The 21493-nt window shown below is 43.5% G+C and overlaps 1 protein-coding gene across 1 annotated transcript; it reads right to left on the reverse strand.

The window, feature by feature from the left end:
• Positions 1-29: 29 nt before the first annotated feature.
• Positions 30-17823, reverse strand: bgnb (biglycan b). Its single transcript, XM_070968007.1, has 8 exons — positions 17577-17823; positions 9402-9666; positions 6397-6509; positions 5569-5782; positions 5318-5428; positions 3909-4002; positions 1631-1769; positions 30-1535 (listed from the first exon to the last, which is right to left on the reverse strand). The coding sequence occupies exons 2-8, from the start codon at positions 9649-9651 to the stop codon at positions 1338-1340; spliced, it is 1119 nt and encodes a 372-aa protein (XP_070824108.1). The 5' UTR covers positions 9652-9666; positions 17577-17823; the 3' UTR covers positions 30-1337.
• Positions 17824-21493: the final 3670 nt, after the last annotated feature.

Consider the following 21493-nt stretch of genomic DNA (forward strand, 5'->3'; position numbering starts at 1 on the left):
GCAAATTATAAAGTATGGACCCAAAATTTCTCTACACAAAGTGATATTTCTCCTTTATTTCTCACACAGCATCCAACCCAGGGGCATCAGTTGTTCTCTGGCTTTGTGCAGCAGGCTAAAAATGTCTTTATTCACATGCAGCAGTAGCTTGTCAGATTACAGAACAGAGACAGGACAGAATACTTATGGCAAGAGTAGTTCCACATAGATCTACCAACGCAAACAGACTAACCCTCCAACAACCCTGAAGCAGATAAAGCATAACAGAAAAACTGTGCAAAAAATGCATTAACACTACTATTGTTTGTAGCACTATGTAAACACACTGCCTTCATTGTCTCAAAGCAAAGCGGATGTGTGTTTTCTCAAACTGGGGCAAACCCCCACTACCTCAACGTCCCCTCAAGGAATACTGTATTAAGGTATCATACAGACAGCATATTAATTAAGGCACAGAATAGACTCGTCACGCAGACGGACTGGTGGTTCAGTTATCTCAGGACAATAAAAAAATGTAAAGCTCTGCCCTAATAATACACCATGATACTGTATATACACAAATATTTTTGAATTGCTTAACTTGAATAATAGTTTCTATTTTTTGTGCAATTGTTTTAGTGTCTGTAAATTGTGGAAAATAGACCCAAATCTGTAACTAGTTATTTATTAATACAGTATAATTGAATCACAGAGTTGAGGGCCAAATGGCTTCAGACCAATGAAACAGGGACAATGTGATGTATCTCCCAAATCAGCACACACAGAAATTCATACAGAGCACCTTCTTATGTATATATATATATATAAAAAATCTATAATGCATTGCTTTTCTATTTCTTTACTTGTAATCTTAAAAATGTTAATAAAACAAAAATGACTTCTATCACAATTAGCACTACTGTGTAAAAAATATGGAATGAAATGCTTCACAAGTTTTCAGTACGCATTTTTCATGGATTTAGGTTGGGGGGAAAACATTCTTCTCAGACAGTCTCCTCTGTTTCATCCATTTCAGATGGCACCACTTTCAAAACCTTAAATTCAAAAATGCAAAAAAAAAAAAAAAAAAAAAACTCAGGTGAAGTACTGTAAGGGCTTTGCTTTCCACTCCCTTCAAGTTATGTGATTGTATTTTTCACTTCTCTTTCTATTACATCAGTTTATTGCCCATCTTCTCCATCAGTCATCCTCTCCAAAAACAATAATAATAATAATAATAATAATCTCAAATAACTCCTGCCATCTCTCAAGTTTTTTTCATTATTTAAATTATCTGCTCCTTCTCCATTCCTCCATCCCCTTCCCCTCACTCTCTCCACCTCTCAATCCCCCTGTCTTTACTTTTTGTAGTTGCCAAACTGAATGGCCAGCCGGTCGCTGACACAGCGGAACGTGGCGGGTTGCACCTCCCAGTAGTTGACGGGGTTAGCAAACAGGCTGATGCCGTTATAGAATGTCCTCTTCATCCCAAATCCTCGAGGGCAAAAGTCATCCACACCCACCTTGTTGATGTTGTTGGAGTGGAGGTACACCACCTAGAAAGTACAAGTGGCATGATAAAGGCTGAGTGGAGCATTGTTGAAACATTCAGCATCAGATGGCAAACAAAATGTGAGCATGTTAGACTCACCTGCAGGTATTTCATATCAGGGAGGCCTCTGGGAACACGAGTGAGGCGGTTGTGGTCCAGATGTAGCTCTCTCAGTCGGGGGAGGTAGGACAGACTGCCGTTCTCTATGTTACGGATGTGGTTAAAGCCGAGGCCCAACCTGGAAAAAGAGAGACCGGGGGAGAGATGTGAAAGAGGCAGATCAAATCAGAAATTAGGCAGCTGCATGGTACATTTAGCTTTAGTGTTTTACTTGTGTGAACTGGAAATGGATATACTAAGGTATACTATGCAGGATTGTCCTGAAAAACTTCCCCGTCAATCATCACTTATGGCCCACTAGCCGTGTGTGGTGGTGTAAGTGTCTGCAGAGACCATGTCCTCGGCCTGTCTTTTCTTATTTCATTATAATTTTCCTGTGGCTGGGACGTTTGCTGAAACCTTTGGGCAGTGGCTGTGTATCCCCAAGCCAATAACAGCATGCAGGGTGTGACATCCGGACTGTATAAAAAGGTAAGGACCCGGTGCCAGACAGTGAGCAGAACCAAGAGGGAGCTACGAAAATGTCAGACAAAAACGTAACTATATCAAGGCGAAACACCTTGTTCCAAAATGAAAGTGAATCTGGGGTTGGCTTTCTCCTGCTGGTGAGCGCTGAAGGAGAGGGTGGTGATGAAGAGTGACAGTGAGTTGGCGTGTTTTCTGTTGGACAGGTATATGCCAGCAGTTAGCTTTGTTACCTTGCTAAGTTTTAGCTTTTCCTTTAAATAAATGTAATGTTCCTACAAAAGTGGCTTGCAGTGTACATAAAAGCAGTATGTTTGGGGATCTGCAGGTTTCCTCCCTTTTGCCTTGTGTGCTCCTGTGTTTTCCGTCTCATTCTGCTGACGCCACCTTCTCCAAATTAAAGGGATTGTTCACCTCTTCCCCTGGTCCTAATCAAACCGGATCCAGCCCTTCAATTTGTGGAGAAGGTGGACGCACACGACACCGGCGTAGGGGCGGTGTTATCCGAACACTCAGGTGTGGACCAAAAGCTCCACCCGTGTGCCTTCTTCTCACAAATGTATCACCAGCGCAATGGAATGACAATGTCAGGGACAAGGACCTTCTGGTAGTGAAGATGCCACAAGAGGAGTGGTGTCACTGGTTCTCAGGTTCAGAACCACTCCTTGTTGTTTGGACGGACCACAAGAATCCCTCATATATCCAGTCCGTGAAGAGACTCAACTCCCATCAGGCACGTTGGTCCTCGTTCTTCAGCTGTTTCAACTTCGCGCTCACCTATCGCCCAGGATGAAGGAATGTGAAACCTGACGCCCTGTCCCAACAACAGAGTCTGAATGAGTCCTGCTCTGAGCCCAAGTCAGTCCTCCTTGCATTGTGGTTTGTGGCCACAGTGTCCTGGGAGATTGAGGAGGTGGTACGAAAGGTGCAGCAGTTTCAGCCAGACCCAGGTAATGGTCCTTCCAACTGTCTTTTTTTTGTTGCTGTTTCTGTTTGTACCTAGGTACTGCAATGGGCCACAAGTTTGCCTGCCTCTCCGGAACACTTCTGGTGGCCTGGGATGGGTCAGACACCCAAGAGTATGTAGAAACTTGTCCCGTCTGTGCTCAAGGGACGACCTCCCAACAAGCATCTGCCAGTCTCCTAAGACTGTTGCCAGGCGCCAGTCAGCCATGGTCACACATCGCTCTGGACTTTGTAACCAGACACATTCTCCAGCCCTCACCCTGCCACTCTGCCTTGCTTGGATTCCCTTTCGTACCTGGAAATGGATTCTCTTTTGGACTTGATACCTCTGACCTTCTTGTCTGCTTTATGGAATGATTCTCTTACATCGACTGAGAAAAGACTATTAAACTATTTAAACATCTCTCCTTCTCCCATCTTCTTATCTGAGTCACAGCGTGTGGTTCTGTACACTTGCCAAATCTTAACAGTACGCTCCAGGTGGCGCTGAGCCAGTGAGGAGGGGCAAAGTTTGAATGTTGCATTTATAAACGGTATTCAAAAATTCTTGAATGGTGCACTTTTAAATGGGTGAGAATTGGGGCTGAATCAGCCTGGCAATACTCATGTGACTATAAATAACCACATTAGGCATTGTAAGTGTGTAGAGAGCACAGACAGATTAGAGTCAAAATGTCTGCTGTGAAAAAGGCAGACTAAGAGACACCAACCATAAGGTACAAAAGTTTCGACCCTGAATTTTTAAAAAAATCACATGCAAATCCATCATGGAGCAAGGAATTAGTTATGGTTCGAAATGAATTTGATGTGCAAGTGTGAAAGATACCTGTACAGGTTTTTGTAGCGGCTCAGGTCCTCCAGTTCCACAGCCTGGATCTCGTTGTGGTCCAGATGAAGCTCATGGAGACTCTCTGGGAGGTCTGAGAGACAGGTAAAATACCTTTAAGGCTCCACTCAGGGGGGAGTTTTGTCCTATTCCATTTGGATTTGATCCTAACCAAGAAATTGTGGTGAATAAACCAAAGAACTGGTTCGATTTTAACCAAAGCAAATGGCGACCGTTTCACAATGTTAACCACGTGACAGCTAAGGTGTGGTCTGCCTATCACTGGCAATCAAGCAACCTGTCTAATTTTGCATGTTCATGTAAATTGTTCCACTTTTGTTGTGCATAATATTTAAAAGCCAGTTTCCCAACCTCAGTATTAATATGTTGATTTTCAAGGACCAGATAGTTTTGGGACTTGCAGTGCAGTACGAACATGATGTAGAGTTAAAAATACACACAGTATACTCAGTCCAGAAACGTGATGTAAATAAACAGAATGCAGTGCTATTTTCTTCTCACTGCCAGCGACTGCCGCCTAGCTCTCTCATGTAATAAACAATGATGAATTGTAAATCCACTCCCACTTATGAACCTAAGGGTGGAATGACAGACTGCACCAAGAGTTTTAAGGGTGGAGGCAGGAGAATGCATGCAAATTACATGATCATAGTCCATGACAGGTAAAGCACAGCTTGTCATTAAGCCACAAACCAAGGTAGTTATACGAGGATGCTCTTTCAGCTGGTGTCCCTTCAAGAGTAGTAATATTCACTTCAACAGAAGTGTACATTTTCCATAGAGCAGCATGCCTTATGTTCTTCCTGGCTTTACCAGTTAATCAGATCAATTTAAGTTTGCTATACAGTGCAGAAATCAAAATGCAAGTTATGAACCACCTGGGCAACAGAAGGCGCTGTTATATATAATGTCTGCATGCAGTTGTTTGCTACACTTGCTCGTCTGTTTAGCTCTAGCAAACCAATCACTGCTGGTTGACAAAAGAAGCAGCCACAGACACCAGATTTGAAACTCTGTGAAAAAAATGCTGCGAAACACAGAGATTTACCGAGCACTGATATCAGCATTGTGTGACCTTTTTGGACAAGGCCATGAATGTAATGGATGTTCATTTATATGTAAAAATCCTTCACCCCAGCTTAAAACAAACCCCATTAGTGAGCTTCCGGTGGGTGTTTTCTTTTTCCCTTTGGAAAAGCCACCAGTTGAGCTTTTTTTCCCTTATTTGTACTCTTTGTGTTAAGGTAATGAGCTGCTGGCTTTATATTTAGTATACCGACATGAAAGTGGTCTCAATTTTCTCAGCCTGTATTTTCCACAATGCTGAATTGTTCCTGTAAAGATAGCCTCAAACTGTAAATATGTAAGCCACACAGATGAGTTGTTACCTTTTGGCACCCCGGTCAGTTTGGCCTCTGATATACGCAGATAATTCAGTTTCAGTCCCTTGAAGGCTCCAGGCTCAAAACCACTGTTGTGGAGGGGGTTTGCTCCCATTTCTGCAAGATGAAGGGAATATTTGCGGCATGAAACAAATTTCAGTCTCTTTAATCCAATGCCAGTGCTATACAGTGGTAAATACAGTGGTGAGCACCGCCGAATATAGCCTAAATTTGTTGAAGTCATCAGGGTTTCTGACCTATGCAGTTCATACTGCCTAGTCCTGCGAAGGCTCCATCTGCCACCTTCCTGATGCGGTTCTCGTGGATCCTCAGCTCAACCAGAGAGGCAGGCAAGTTCTTGGGGATAGTCGTCAGCAGATTCTTGGAGAAGTAGAGCTTCTGCATGTGCTTCAGAGGCAAAAATGCTCTGGGGTGGACTCTAGAAATATGGTTATTCCTCAGAGACAGACCCTAAAAGAAAAAAAAAGGAAAATCATGGAGAGGCACTTGATTTGTGTAAAACCTCAGTAGCAGGAAAATTGAAAGAAAGAAAGCTAAAATAATACATAAAATAATAAATGCAAAAGAGCTTGTGTTTGCATGTGTGAATGAAAACAGTTCACAGCAGTCCATCACCTTAGCAGACAGCCTCCTCACCTGTACTGGCTGAAAGATGGAGACAGATGTAGGCTGAGGTAAACAGACCTTAATAGAGATGTTATTGTATAATGTCATGTTTGGAGTTTCCTACGCTGCCAGACTTAATATTGCTCTTGGTCAGCGCTTTTGAATGCGGGTCAGGAGTGAGCAAAGCCATTTTCCTAAGAGAGGCAGGGATGTGAGCATACTCCCATTTGGTTTGGGCACAAACTTAATACAATTAAAGCTCTCAGAACGAAGGGCGTCGGAGGGCGAAAAAGAAAGGAAATGAACCTCTAAATCTCCGAGGAGACGGAGGGTCATAATGATATTTCACACCGCTGAAGCCAATACAAGCTGAGCTGAGCCGGTTACACATTCTTGAGAGGTGCTGAGCTAATGCTGAGTGGGACATTATGACTGTGACCAGACTGTGTGTCTCTTACATATAAGTTAGTGAGGCCTTTGAAGTCATTCTCTTTGAGCTCAGTGATATGGTTGTTCTGCAGGTCCAGGAACTTGGTGTCCCGAGGAATATTCTTTGGCACCTCGGTCAGACCTGAGGACAAGACCAATAAAAACACAGAGGGGAATCACACTCCATTAAATGCTTCCATGGATGACTGTGAACCAACACCCTAAAAACCAGTTTGTTTTCAATGGGCAAGCTCTTAGGATATCTTAGTCAGACATAGACCTTGGAAAATAAATAGTCACTGTGTGTTTTAAAACCTCCATCAGACCCAAAAATTCACCCAATCACACTCCCACACAATCTCAAATGAGCACTTTGGGCCTCCTTGTCTATTATTTTAATGAGAGGTGGACATAGACACAAGCATGGAGGTCACACAGAGACGTCAAAGCAGCACATAACCAACATTACTGGTTTGTCACTGACAAACCGACATGCACACACGCACTCTGTCTCTCTCTCTCTCTCACACACACACACGCAAATTCCCCTCACAGCAGATGGGGACACCAGATGTTTTCCGTCTGGTTTCCATTTGACAGAAGTTACAAAGGATGTGACTTAAATGATCAAAATCACACATGAAATGAAAGGGAGACGGGCACAACCCTGACACACACACACACACACACACACACACAGAAATACAAGCTGTGTGTGTTAATGTGTGAGTGGTGAAGCTGACACCCCATTTGGAAACATGGGTGTTTTCATTTTGGTTTCTTTGTGACAGAAACACCTGCTAACTACTAGTTAGCACCATCAGTGACAAGCGTAAGCACCGAAAGCTGTTATGGTTGGTGTTGCTTATGAGTATTGTTTACCAAGCAATAAATCCATGCAGTGCTAAGAATGGGTTACAAGTGGACAGTGTTAGGAAATACACCTGCATTATTCCGCACAGGGATCTCTCTGGAAAAATGACTCAGCAAACGCACAAACACAGCAACCAGTGGGCATTAACAAGACCACATCACAGGGCCACGTGGACAAGTGTATCAGATGTGGTCAGTGGCGCAGACAGCCCACGGTAAGCGAATCCCGACCAGGCCCAACCTCATCTGGACCATGACCATGATGCAACCAGACCCGCTGGTGAGAGAGCGCCAGCTGTCCCACTGGGATCCAGTTTGCCACCAACCACATCTGACCCACAGGCCTTTACCCAGAGCTGTCCATCTCGAGTTAAGTTTAGATATATGGCTTTGGCTGTACTGTGCCACACCCTCCATGTCACCACACAGGATCAAACCCTCAGCAGCTCCCTCTGGCATTCCGCTCAAACCACGTCCTCACGTCCTCGCTGAGAGATGTGGAACTTTATAGCGCAGCCTCATCCAAGAACTCAAGCTTCAGGGAGCAAAGATAAATTCATTAAAGCCGTGGATGAAAGTTTAAATTATAAACCAAACTCTCTCTATGATTTACTTTCCTCAAATGTAATAAAGTTATTACAGCTGCTGTGAGAGCAACCTGACTCCAAAAGTGCAGAGTGTTACCAGGTGCATTCATGTGGTAGGAAATATTTACCTTCCAGTCAGCACCTGCAGCTTTCGACATGCATCCTGCCAAGTGGAAACCTTCAAATTTGTATGCCTGCATCAAACCTAACAGACACGATAAACAGACCTGAGACAACTTTCACCGACACGCTGATTAACTGAATCTCTTAACCCTCTAAACCCCAAACCATAACGCTTCACCCATATCTACCACAAATCTCAAAGCCTTTACCACAAACTGACAAAACTAGCACCCTCTAAAACCCCAGCGCCCCTCAGCGCAAAACAGCCGACATCATGCTGGGATGCACACAGAGAGGAGACAGACGCCACCGCCAAAATACATCTGCTCTAAATAAGCACTTGACATCTCGGAAATTATACGCTTCCACATTTACCCGCTGCAGAAAGGCCGGGGACAGTAAATATATAGAGCTTGTAAAATGATGATTCGACGAAACCATTATGTCTAAACACAGACAGCTTATTAGAGTTATATAGCCAGTATAACGTGAGGAATCTTTATATCCACAAGTAAGACTGAATTCAGTTTCTTTGGTCCTTTAAGAGTAGACAGAGGAAGAATAGCATGCACTTATAATATCCACAGTCATGAAAGTGTAATGTGTGCTTATATGGAAACATGACTAAAATTAAGCCAGACTGTAAAAGCATCATGGAAATCATATTTTAAGCTTTTGTTGATGTGTCAAGAAATAGCTGAATGCTCTTGTGTCCTTTTCTGTGTGCATGTTTTGCTAGTGGAACTCATAAGTGAATATTCATAATTCTCACGTCCTTATTTCTATTCAAAAACGCTTCAGCGGCGCACATAAACACAACTTTTATCTCTCCATCGTCCTTTCCTTTTAATCATCTCCTCCGTCTTTAAATCTCTTTAAACTAACCCATCCTTCCCTCCGTCCTCCCTTGCTGTTTTGGCTTTACATTAAACATCCTTTCCGCATCCCAAAAACAACATGAAACAGCTCCTTAAAGACAGTGAGGAAATTATAAACTTTTCATCTCCTCCCATCAAAGTGTCCCTGTTTTTGTCCACTACTGTCTCTCTCTCTCTGCCTCCCTCTCACTCTCTTTCTGTCCTTTTTATTTTCTCTTCCCCCTTCCTTTAGTCTTTTCTCCTTTTCTGCTCAGACCGTCGCTCTCTCTTTCTTTCCCACCCAGCATCTACAAAGTCTGGAACATAAAATCCCTGAAAGACATGCCTCTCCTTGTCAAAATACACCAGCATTATCTGCGAGAAAGACATTCCTCTCTTAGATAATACACCAAAGGGGGGGCTTTATTCTCTGGAGCTATGAAAGTCATGCAAGGCTCAGGCCATGCTCACTCACTCTGTCACTCAGCTCATTTGCTTTCCTTTCTGAGCCTCTTGACACACACTTACAAACGATGACGAAGCATCACAGACATGCATCTCTCTCTCTCTGTTGTTTCACACACTCTCACTGACCGAGGTCAGAACACTGGACGACCCGCAGCTGACAGTGGCAGCCGAAGGGGCACATGGGTATGTCAGGGGGGAGGATCTCGTCTACCGCCGAGCCTTCTTCCTCATCCCTCATCATCGTCATTATCCCGCCGCTGTCCATGCTGTCCATGGCAAAGTCCCAGAAGCCTCTCTGCTCGAAGGGCAGGGCCGAGGAGGAGGAGAGCAGCTGCACCATGCATAGCAACAGCAGGAGGGAGCAATGTGGCAACATCTTTAGCTTACACACCTGAGAAAACAGAAGAGGGAAGGAGTGCAGAGTCAGTTTTGTTGTGCATGAATGCATACACTCAACAACAAGCTGGAACTAATGCAGTCTAATCCAGCAGCCCTGCAATGAAACCTACATTCAGGTTGTAATATATATGTATACTTTAAGACAGGTAACAATTCAACTGAATTATCATTTTGGTGCTATTGAACTGCATACAGAGAGGTGTTTCTAATATTTTGTCCACCCCATTTATATCAGTGAGATTAATGGAAATATGCACATTTAAGTGTCTGGATTCACCTGGTATCCATAAATATTTGATCACTGATTAATTGTAAATTTCTTATTCTAGTTCAGAATGCATCCCCATGGGAAATTCACAATAAGTAGTTATTTATAAAATCTTACTTTGACGTGGAACTTGTCTTCCCTCTAAGCAAAGTCTAGACTTGTCGTAAGTGACTTCCCTTGTGGTTATGCAGAGATATTGCAGCTTGGCACACATATGAGTCCAAGCATGTGTTGAACTTTGCATGAGCTTCATAAACAATATTCACTTTCTCCACTGATTGCAGTGATGCATTGGTTCATTTGGGAGAGCTCAGGCATGCCAGGCTCCCCTCCCTTCACCTTAATTCTGAAGTTACGCGTGGCTATTCTTTTTTTTTTTTTTTTCGCTTGTAGTTTAAGGTCAGACCATTTCTTTTTAATCCTAACCGCAGTTTTGTTTTTCTGCCCCACTTTGTTCAGTGCATTGGCGACATGCTCCAAGGCTGCGCGTTTGGCTTTGTTTGTCAACCCGCTACTGTATTTAGTCCACTGAATAATACGTGTAGCCTGGCTTCAGTCTCTTCGACCATCATTGTGATCTCATCTCCCCAAAATTTTGCTTTTCTCTTTTGGTTCATGGATATTCCTGACTAAACCCTCATTTGAGCTGGCATTTTATAGGGGGACATCACAAAGCAGGTGCTGTCAATTTCAGTTGATTTGAGATTTTTAGATCAAAGGTACAACCTAAGCAAGGCGTTTTATGCTCAGCATCTTTTTTGAATCGAACATAAGTGCTCTGTCAGAAATGATCTTTCGACTAAATTAGAGTATAAATCTAAACATTCCTTTAAATGAGGCCCGAAGTAGAATTATTCCAGCACAGAGGTACTGGTTGGTTTCAGGACAAATAATGATGCTGCCATGTATAGCCTGCTGTGTGCACTGGACTTAATGAGAATATGTGGGTGACAGAGTTCATACACAATCCACAGAGAGGGAAGTGGTGTGTGTGTGTGTCGGTGTGTGCTTGCATACATGTGTGTGTGGTGGGGGCTGTCAGCAGGGGCCGAACAGCAAACCCTTGCCCCAGGCATCCCTAATAGGTAAATCCAGCCATGTGCACGAAGGCTTTAAATTCATAGCTAAGGGTAATGGTCAGTAATAAATGGACATTGAAATATTATGAAATGGTCTGCTTATCCTTAATTACAAAGCGCTGCTGTTTATACCACACCTCACAGGCAGGCCAGGAGCTGCAGGCTGGTGAGGAGAAATGGACTCATTCCCCCCTGGGAAACTTGCCAGGAATCGACTCTGGGAAAGAAAGTCACTTAAACCACAGTGACAAAATGTCACTGTCTGCTTCCTGCACAGTGAGTCCTTTCCTAGGAGTGCAAGTCTCTTCTCACTGGCCAATCAGATAGTCTAGAGGACATCACCTCAGAGGTGGAAAATTTTATTCCTGCAACCGAGCAGTCAAACAAAGCCGCCATTCACATAGAGGGGAAACTGGGTGTGCATGTACATGTGTCTGAGTGCGTACGCATGTCATGAAACACAGACTCCATGATGTCATAGCTGTACACACACACAGACAGACACACACACTGCTAATTGAGGTCACCAGACATGTGAGCATATGTGTGTCTGCGTTTGTTTCCTTCCTTTATCCTGTCTGCACTGACCTCACACTTCAGCGCAGCCAACCCTCCCATTCAACCGAAAATATAATTCCTAGAAAAACTAATTATTACCAGGCCAATTGATCCTTAGAGCAGGAAATCGTGACCCTTAACCTGAAGCTAATCCTATGAACTGAAGCCTAGAATTGGACCCTTGGGTGACCTAAAACCCTATAATCTCTAACCGCGTCGTGTTAATTCCTCCTCTGATCCCCAGCTCTGTAATCCTACAGCTGGAAAGTGATGCCAACGGTTAGCATGCAAATTGACTTTCCAGGGAAGTTTAAGAATCCTGTTGCAACACGTTCGCAATTTAACTGGAAGCAAGAGGCAAAGTTTGGCTGTCAGCACTATCAGGCCAAGAGATGGCTGAAAGGAAGGAGCGGGGAGAGGATGTTAAGAGTGGGAGAGGGAGGAATGACAGAACAATCAAAAGGAGTGAGAGTTCAGAGAGAGGCTGACAGAAGAAGATGCACATCATTTATTTCCACCAGATGTATTGGGGTGAAAGTTTGGACAGTGTGTTCGGGAGTTGTCAGACGTGACAGTAACCTTTAACTTGAGCGTGTATTTTTGCTCTGTTTGCTGCTGACTTGCCTAAAGCCTATTCTACTAAACCTGACCTTGCTTGATCTTCACCCGGTCTTTTTCACCTAACGTCCCAGGATATTTTTAGACGCACTGACCGTTCACTTTCAACATTTTAAACAACTTTGAATGGCTTAAAAGAGAGACTGCAATAATAAAGCTTAGGAGTGGGGTTTAAAGGGCTTTTTAATGTTGGGGAAATGCCTTTCATTCCACACTTGGTGAAAAAAAATGTTCTCTAAACGGATACTGATCTTTTAAATTGCAAAAGTAGAGCCTTAACAAAAACACTCCACGAAGAAGAATGTGGTCAGAGGTACGTACATCACCCAGTGTGGGCGGCACTCAGCACTTAGTGACTATCTATCACCTAAAATTCAAACTGAGTTTTAAGTCCTGAATTATTCAGGACTGCGTATAAGAAAAAAAAAAAAAAAAAAAAGATCCATTTTCAGTCTGTTAAAGTTGCTTATGCAATCCCCTGCAACTGGAGAGCGTTTTTGCTCCATTCAAAGAAATAAAAGCATTGTTTAGGGGCAATTAAAATCAGTAAAACAAAGAGTCTGTGCATGATGTGGACCTGACTTGGAGGCATGAATAACTGGCCCCTGCAGTCTGCTGCCTGCAATAAAAATAGCTGCCAAATTATACCATTTTGCAGAAAAGAAAAAACACCACTGGCCTTGGCTTGGCCAGAAGAATGCAGCCAAGAGGACATAATGAGGGCATATATGGTCAGTATCACACAATGACACGCAACACAGAAAAGAGCTGGGATGCACAGAGAAGACACCACCACACTTATTTATACACCTACAATTTCTGCAACTTGTGCTTTGCAGCATTGTGGGATAGAACAAGTATATATCGTAAATCAAGAACTGTGGCACCCATGCTCTCATCTGTGGAGCCATTTTTCATCAGTCAAACCAATGATTTGTCAGCCATTTGTCGAGATGTGGTAGTTGATGGAGATTTGCAGACGGAGGTGTTGGGAATATTGGAGGAGAGAAAAAAAAGGGAGACAGGAACAAGAACAGTCTATCATCATCCAGGAATGACGTGTAAGGCTACTATAAACACAACATGAAGATAAGGCTAAACTACATCCCACAATCAAGCAGCCTCTCTGGCTGTAATAACCATTTTAATCTGGCCCTGGTGTGTGCATGAATTCCTCTTCTCTCCCTACAGTTAAGCTGTGAGCCTTCAAACATCCGGTGTGGGACAGAAACAAACCAAAGGCTTCAGTCTTAATTGTTATTGCCTCGGCTCTCCTCCCATCCAAAGGCCAAGAGTGGTTTAATGGATGGATGGATGGGCAGCTATTCTCGTCTCGCTTGCTGTGTTTGTCTCCGAGGTGCTGTGGTGTCTGTGTGTGTGTGTGTGTGTGTGTGTGTGTGTGTGTGTGTGTGTGTGTGAGTGTGTGTGTGTGTTGGGGGGGTTATAGGAGTAGAATGACAATTATGAAGGAGACAGACAGAAAGAAAGAGTGGGAGTTGAATGTGGAGAGAAGGATGTGAGAGCTGAACCTGTAAAAGATACAGGGAAGTGTCTAATCAACACTTACATCACAGGTACGACAAAGCAGTTTGCAGGAATGTCTTTGCTGCACTATATGACCAAAAAGTATGTGGACATGCTCATGGAAATGCATGCTTTTTTTTTTAATCTAACGCCTTCGACCCCCACTAACAAAACTTTCTGCAGCCAGATTCAAAAATCTTGTAAAAAAAAAAAAAAAAAAGCAGATTCATTCCCATGCTTTCACAATGAGATGCCCAAATCACATTGGGGTGTATTGTTCAGGTGTCCACATACTTTCGGCCATACGGTCGAGCTCATCCTCCCCCAAGAAACGTTTAACAAGATGGAGGCTTCTCTCTCCTCTGCAGCAACGATTATTTTCCTTCAGTCAAAAACAAAGAAGAGAAGAAACTGGAGGAAATTCCCTGTTGGTGTAAAGGTGTGTCCGCTCATGCACAGTGTGTAAATCTCTTTCTCTGTCACACACACACACACACACACACAAACACACACACACACACACACACACACACACACACACACACACACACACACACACACACACACACACACACACACACACAAACTCACAATAAGAGAGTCTGCACCTCTAAAGGTAGTTGAAGCTGTCATAACAGGCCCCAGAGGAGAGACACTTTTATGAAGATATGAATTCCAGTGGTTTACTATTGGATTTGAAGGATGTAAATAGGATTAAGGACTGAGACAGAGCATCAGAGAAGACATGAGACAGGGCTTAGGGATGGATAGATGCTGGCTGATAATAAAACACAGCGGTGTCGCTGAAAGCACCATCTGTTGAACAATCCACCCAACAAGTGTACCAGTTGTTTGAGTTTCCCACACCCAGTGTCTGAGATTAGATTTACATTTCCTATATGCACAATCCATCAAGTGCTGGGTACTTGTCAGCCATCACATCCACCACAATTACTTTGATGTGGCCAGAGTTCCCACAAGGCAGCCTTTGCCCTTGTCAAGCTAAACAAACATTTAAGCTATATGCTCTCTGTGTGTCGCCAAGAATAATCATTTCCCCAAGATACAACGTTTGGTCTCCCATGACTGCAGTCGAGAGAAAGGCAATCACTGTTACCTCCCACCCAGTCAGACGCACCACCCCCATTTTCTCTTGACTCGTATGAATTGATGCCACCTTTTCTCCACAGAGAAAGTTTTAATTGCTACGACTGTAAAATCATCCATTTTATATGCGCGCAACCCCTTTTATTACCGCACGTTTTAAGCTGCTCTTGTCTGTGTCTTCAGCAAATGTTGGCACCACCATGAAACCTCAAAGCTGGAGATGCCAAAATCCATTAAGCCTTACAATATCAATCAAGACGTGAACTGCCGGCTCATTTCATCTTTATATTCATATTCAGGAGAACATGTTCTGCTCTTTACATTGTGTTGGCAGTTGTGTGAGCAGAGTTAAGGTGGGGCAGAGAGCTTACCAAAAGTGCCAGCTGGCGCCACACTGTTGGTATATTGGCTGCCGCCACGTCAACACTCAGTGGCGATTAACATCAAATGGTGGCTCAAAGTGATCACAGTGCCGACAGAGCACAAAATATTTTACATGGCTTAGTATTGTGTTGCGGAGAATAAATCTAATTTTGGCGGGCGTCGCTCCATGGGATATTCGTTTGTTTTCAGTAAGAGTATTGTATTTTTGCCCAACCCATCATGTTATTCTGAGCAGGATCCAAGCTGCAATAAACTCTGACACCTAAAAAAAACACAAATGTAAAACTCACACAAATGTTTGCTTGTGGGCATGCAGGCTGGCCCAAACACATTCGCACATGTATACACACACATATGTGAACCACCTATTTTGGTCTCAAATCTAAAGTCCACCTACAAAATGATCTGGTCATTTGGTTGACCTCCCTCACCACTCCATGCATGTGAACACACACACACACACACACACACACACACACACACACACACACACACACACACACACACACACACACACACACACACACACACACACACACAGACACACACACGCACACACACAAAGTCATGTACTCTTCAGACAGTAGAAGTTAGAGCTAGGCGGGTCCAGTAGGAGCGTTCGGGTGGAGTTAACTGCCCCAGCGGCTGTAATTTGGTGACTGCTATCCCTAAAAAAAGGAACAGTTTGGCAGCTTCTCTGTAGCCGCCAAGCTTGGATGTGGTGGCAAGCTGCTCAACGCTGCAGAGACAAGGCCTAACCAGAGAGGAACAGAGAGCAGAGTAATACAGAAGAACAAAAAAGAGCAGAATCAGACAACAGCAGGGAGACGACTGACCTGAGGATGCCTGTGGGCAGATGAGCCTCATTCAAAGTATGTGGAGTATTCCGGAGTTTGTGCCAGTTATAAGTGGGCTATGAATAGAGACTGTAAACAATGGCTGCTTTTTCAAAAAACCAAAATGGAACAATCAGCAAGTTTTACTGTCAAAACATGGAAAGTGAAACATTTCCAGAGGTCGACTTGAACTCTGACTTGAATTTAAAAGTGCAAGAGTCAGGGAACAGTTAACCGCTGATTTGGCATCAAACTGAAGCCGATCAATGAGGGTAGAAAGAGCTCAGCCGTCTGCAGGGCCAGTATGGAGCTATAGGAGAAGTGTGGATTTGATCCAAAACGCAGATGTTGAGACAGGCAGGTGGATAGACAGACAGGCAGAACAGACTCGCAGGTGGAAAGTGGTCAACCCACAGACTGGCTAATAGGCAGGTGGGCTGGAAGGTCAGGAAACACTGATTTAGACTCTCAGTTTGACTGTCTGACCATTGACTCCACACTCAAACACTGTCTTTGTACAGTAAGGTGACTCAGTTAAATCCAATGGCAGACCTACAAACGGCTCATACGTGGTAGTTAGGCACTGCTGGACCTGAAGCCATTAGCACAAGACAGAATGGGGCCACAGATGGGGAACAGGTCTTTCCATATGGAACTGTATGTTTATCTGTATCCTATTATGCGACAAAATAAAACACAGCAAGGAAAGGAGCAAGCTATAATAATCCTCCCACCAAATAAAGTTTCTCAGGCCGCAGCTCTCTCAGCACATTTCAATCTGGACACAGCATGCGAATGCAGAGGCTGAATTTGAGGGTAGCGCAGGCATGTGTACCAGAAGGGGTTGACTTGATTGGTACGTTTCACTATAATTATTCTCCCTAAATGATGATGCAGGGGTGGATGTAAAAGACCCGCTGCGAATGCCCTGCTTTACATTTACAGTCTGATGCGAGCGTAAGGGCGCATTGATTTGAGGATAAGGTGAGTGGAAAAGTTTTGCTTTATCAGAATCTCATCCACCAATGATAGCTGCCACCGAATAGTCTTTGGAGACTTGTTGCGCCATCTAGTGTAAGTCCAGAGTGAGAGCGGAGGGAAAACTTACAGCATCAGATGCGCATAAAGATGCAAGGGGCTGCATTAAGCAGCTCAATGATACCAATAATATTCTTATAATAATCGTGAGGCGGGGGGAAAAAATGACAAACATTTGACAAATTATGTGGCGCAAAATACAAATAACATCAATGCAAAGATAAAAAAGTTAAACAAAGTAAATCAAATGGGAAAACATGAAAGTACATATGAGGATGTGGCAGCAGCGTTTATGGCTATTAGAATCTGAAATTGTATTGATATCACTATGATATAACTACAGTTTCAAAGTTTCTATATGTCACATAAATTTTATTTCTATATAATTATATTGTCAAATAAAATCAGCCTAGGAGGGGAAATGAAAAGTTGCACCAGGCCAATTGCAAGACTGAATAGTACATATAATAGAATAACCCATTTCCCCTACCTTATGGATAGAAATAAGATATTAATTCCAAATTCCAAAAATAGTAGGTTGAAGGCTCTTTTTTCCCTCTGTGCGTCAGATTATCCTGGAAAAATGTTGTCCTATATTTTCATCACATTTAGGGATTATTGCAGTATTTCCCCGTGGTCCTCTGACACCCAGCTGCAGCTCCTCCACCACTGTGTGCCACTGCAAACCGTGTCAGGGCACCGTGTGTGCTCTCTGCAGTCCAAACCGAGGAAATGACTGAGAGCCGGGGGGGTCAAGCCCATAAAGTTAACAAGCCAGCCTCCTTTCTCCCCTTTTTGGATGGAGGAAGGAAGAGGAGGAGGAGGAGGAGGAGGAGGAGGAGGAGGAGGAGGAGGAGGAGAGGCTAAAGTACAGTACTTCTGTGCAACTATAGTGGAGGTATACAACTTGTATTATGTACAGTTAGAAGTACTCTTATGATATTTCAGAAAGTTGCATCATGCAAATGTTGCATACATTTTTACAGTATCATAGAGATGCCCCATGAAGAGACTAAATACGATGACAAGAACATTTTAGAAAATCTTACATTCCATCATATCTTTGGGTGGTATGTTTTTTTTTTTGCACCCACAAGATTAGATTGTTCTAAGTACAAAATACATTTCCCCATAGTAATATCATGTTGATGTTTCCTACAGGAGAACAAAGAGAAGGAGACGGTGCAGTGTTTGAACTCTGTGCCCGAGGTCTGTAATTAATTGCGTTTGAAGGCATTTCAGATAAAAGACATTGTAATTTTCGCACTGCCACTTAAAACACAAGCCATAAACATGACATTGTCTGAAACATCTGGGACAGACTTCACTACAGTGCAATTGCAACCTACAGTAGCAGCGCAGGGACCCACAGTAAGTCATAATTGTGGCTCCTGTAATGAGGTCTTAAAGTAAGAGCATCAAAACTGTGTCTTCATGCAGTGCTATTAAAACAGGTTCCATCCAGGACTGTTTTCTTTCAACACCACCTTAGTGACAGGGAAGTTTTGCAGTGTAAAGCTACACAAAATGATTTAACCGCCTTTCATTTTTAGAAAATGTTGATCTTGTATATTACTTGAGGGTGGCAGAAACCTCAGTGCTGTATATTTATAATATACATCCTATTTGTTGTCAACTTGCTGGTCTGTGTAAAGAGTCTGGACACTGAAAAACGCCAGCTCATTCTTTCTGGAGAGTTTTAGTCATTTAAACTTCTCTGCAAGCCTTTTTTATAATGTCTGCTGAGTCACGGTTAACTTTTTTTTTTTTTAAATCACTATTTAACGACACAACACCGAGTCACACATTTCTCCGTGATTAGTACTGGGAGAGGACACAGTGATCCCACCAAGCTCCACCAAAATGTAGCAGAAAATGTATTTCTAGCACTGTGATTATAAAACGTATGATTTTGTGCCTTCTCACGGTTTTCTATTAAATTTCGTCTTGGCAGGATGAAGTGTTTTTCTCACTGACTCTGATTTCCTCTCTGTGTTGCCAGCACCCAGAGCAGAGGCAGCGAGTCTGGCAAGCCACGCCATCTGAGAACTTTTCCCTGGTCATGTGCAAACTCGGCCCCACGCAGACGTTTGCAGTTATCGATACATTATCCGTGAGCTCTGCTGCTTCAGGAGCGGCAAATCATGATCGTTTTCCCCACCATGCGTATCAATAGAAGATGAGACTGACAAACCCGTCTGTGTTTTTGCTCAGTTATTTGCTTTTCTTTCTCTCAAAGAGTGCAGTATATACAGTGGCGGAAAAGGCATGCAGACCAGATCAATGCCCTGCAGGGGTGTTGGCAGGGGACAGAGTTTTGATAAAGGTCTTTGCAGATAACATTCCTCCCCTCTCCGCTTCCTCTCCCTCTCGGTTTGTAGATTCAGTCTTTCTCTCTGGTTCTCACTCCGTCTGCCCGTCTCTCTCTCGCTCTCTCTCGTTGTGGTTCAGTTGATTATGGTGTTGGTCTGTAGCTAGAGGGCTTGGCATCCAAATTAAACTCTTTTTTGTCCTACGAGTGTTCAGCTAACGTGTCTCTAGAGATTAGCACACCCACTTGTTAGCTCTTGCGTAGGTGCTGCCATGCAGTCAGTGTGTGCGCCTTTGTGTGCAGGAGAGAGAAGAAAGCGATATTGACGAAAGTGTTGCTTCTGTGTTTTTGGATTTGGAATTTAGGCCAATAAAAGTTTATTTCATAGTCATTAAAGTTGCTGGCGATCAATAGTGTGCATACTACTGTAGGGCTGATGGTTGTGCAGCTAAGTCTACACACTGCGCTAAGCACATTCTCGTTGATCCTGAATAGTTGACCCTTAACACTGGAACCCAGTCTCATGTTCAAGCAAAGGATCTGTCCTTTTTCTCCCGATGATGCCCATTTGACTCAAGAGAAGAAATTCTACAGCTGCTTTTCTCTGTGTGTGTACTGGTGCTTTTTATTTTATCAGCCAGCACTCCCCCACTCCTCCAATAACAAACACAGGAAGCGGCTGTCGCCGGGTAGAACAGACAGAGCATGGGAGAAGAAAAGCGCTACGTCGCTCTACGGTCAACCCCTTACAAACGGACTCTGGCCTTGGGTCGACGGGACGTGAAACATCTGTTGGGTGTGATGGGATGTCGGTTTAACAGTTTAGTCATGTCACACGTAGTTTGATGGATGGCACTGAAGTGGCAAGCCTGTCAAATTTGAAAGTACCCCATGTGACAAGCTGTGGAGGGGAGGTTGAAGGATTTAAGATCAAAGCCAGAGCATCCATCTGTGCAAAACTACAAAGATGGGAAACTGCAGAAAGAGTCCGGGTGCATTTCGGTTGTTTTTGAGCAAAGCTTCGGCTCTGCCTGTACGTGTGTAGGAACTCCAGTATAAATGTGAATGTGTAGTTTCTTAGACAGTAATGTGCTGTTTGTAAAATGACTGTACAATTATGGAGACTGCACCACATGCACAAGACTGAAAGGAGAAATCTAACATGTGATTACACGCCCAAGCTGAGAGAGTGAAAAGTATAAGTGTGTGTATGTGTGTGTGTGTGTGGGTGGGTGTGTTTATATCACATATTCAGACCATGCATGTACTCTGTTCTCATAAGCCTGTTAACTTTGTCATCTGCTTGCCTCTTAATAACCCAGCTTCATTCTCTCGCTGCCTCAGCCCTGCTCCCTCCCTCCCTCCTTCCTTCCCTCTCTTGTAACTCTAGTATCTGCAGGGGACCTTCTGTTCTTCATTTAGAGCCGCCGAAACGCTGCTCGCTGTCGAAAACTTATACCTGGAGCCAGTTAGTCAACACAGCAAGTGCACCGCCTGTAAATTACGACTTCACACACCGAGCACAACTCAACATTTTACCATTCTAATTACATTCATTAGTCTAAGTGATGTAGTTCCAAGTGCATTTTGTCTTTGCACAGGCAGATTAACAAATTAACAAACACTGAATTGCTTGCACTTGCATCAGTTCTCATAAAATATTTAGTTTGTTGTGAGACTACAAATACCAATGTCATGTTTGTTGCAGCAGGGTCTACGTCTCATGATCACTTCACGTTCCTGAACTGAGTTCTGGGTAATAATACAGGATGAGAGGAATAACAGGAAGGAGAGTTGTTGTTTCAGAGAAAACAACAACAGAGAGTGCAGCAGCCTTTGAGCTTTTTCCTCTGGCTCTGTTATGTTCTCATGAAGATTTGTACCTAGCCCAGGAACATTATGGACAAGGCTCTCATTCACGTCACACTCGCACCGCAGAGCTCAAAGCATCTCTGAAGGGGCCTGAGATCATAGATATGCTGAGACAGAAGAATGGTGCATTGTTGCCTTATTCTGAGTTGTGCAGGAGGATGTAGGGGAGAAAAAGACATAGAGAGAGGGACAAACAGCAGAAGATGGACAGTGAGACACTCGTG

Source organism: Chaetodon trifascialis, chromosome 8 (genome assembly GCF_039877785.1).
Source record: "Chaetodon trifascialis isolate fChaTrf1 chromosome 8, fChaTrf1.hap1, whole genome shotgun sequence".
NCBI classification, from domain to species: domain Eukaryota; kingdom Metazoa; phylum Chordata; class Actinopteri; order Chaetodontiformes; family Chaetodontidae; genus Chaetodon; species Chaetodon trifascialis.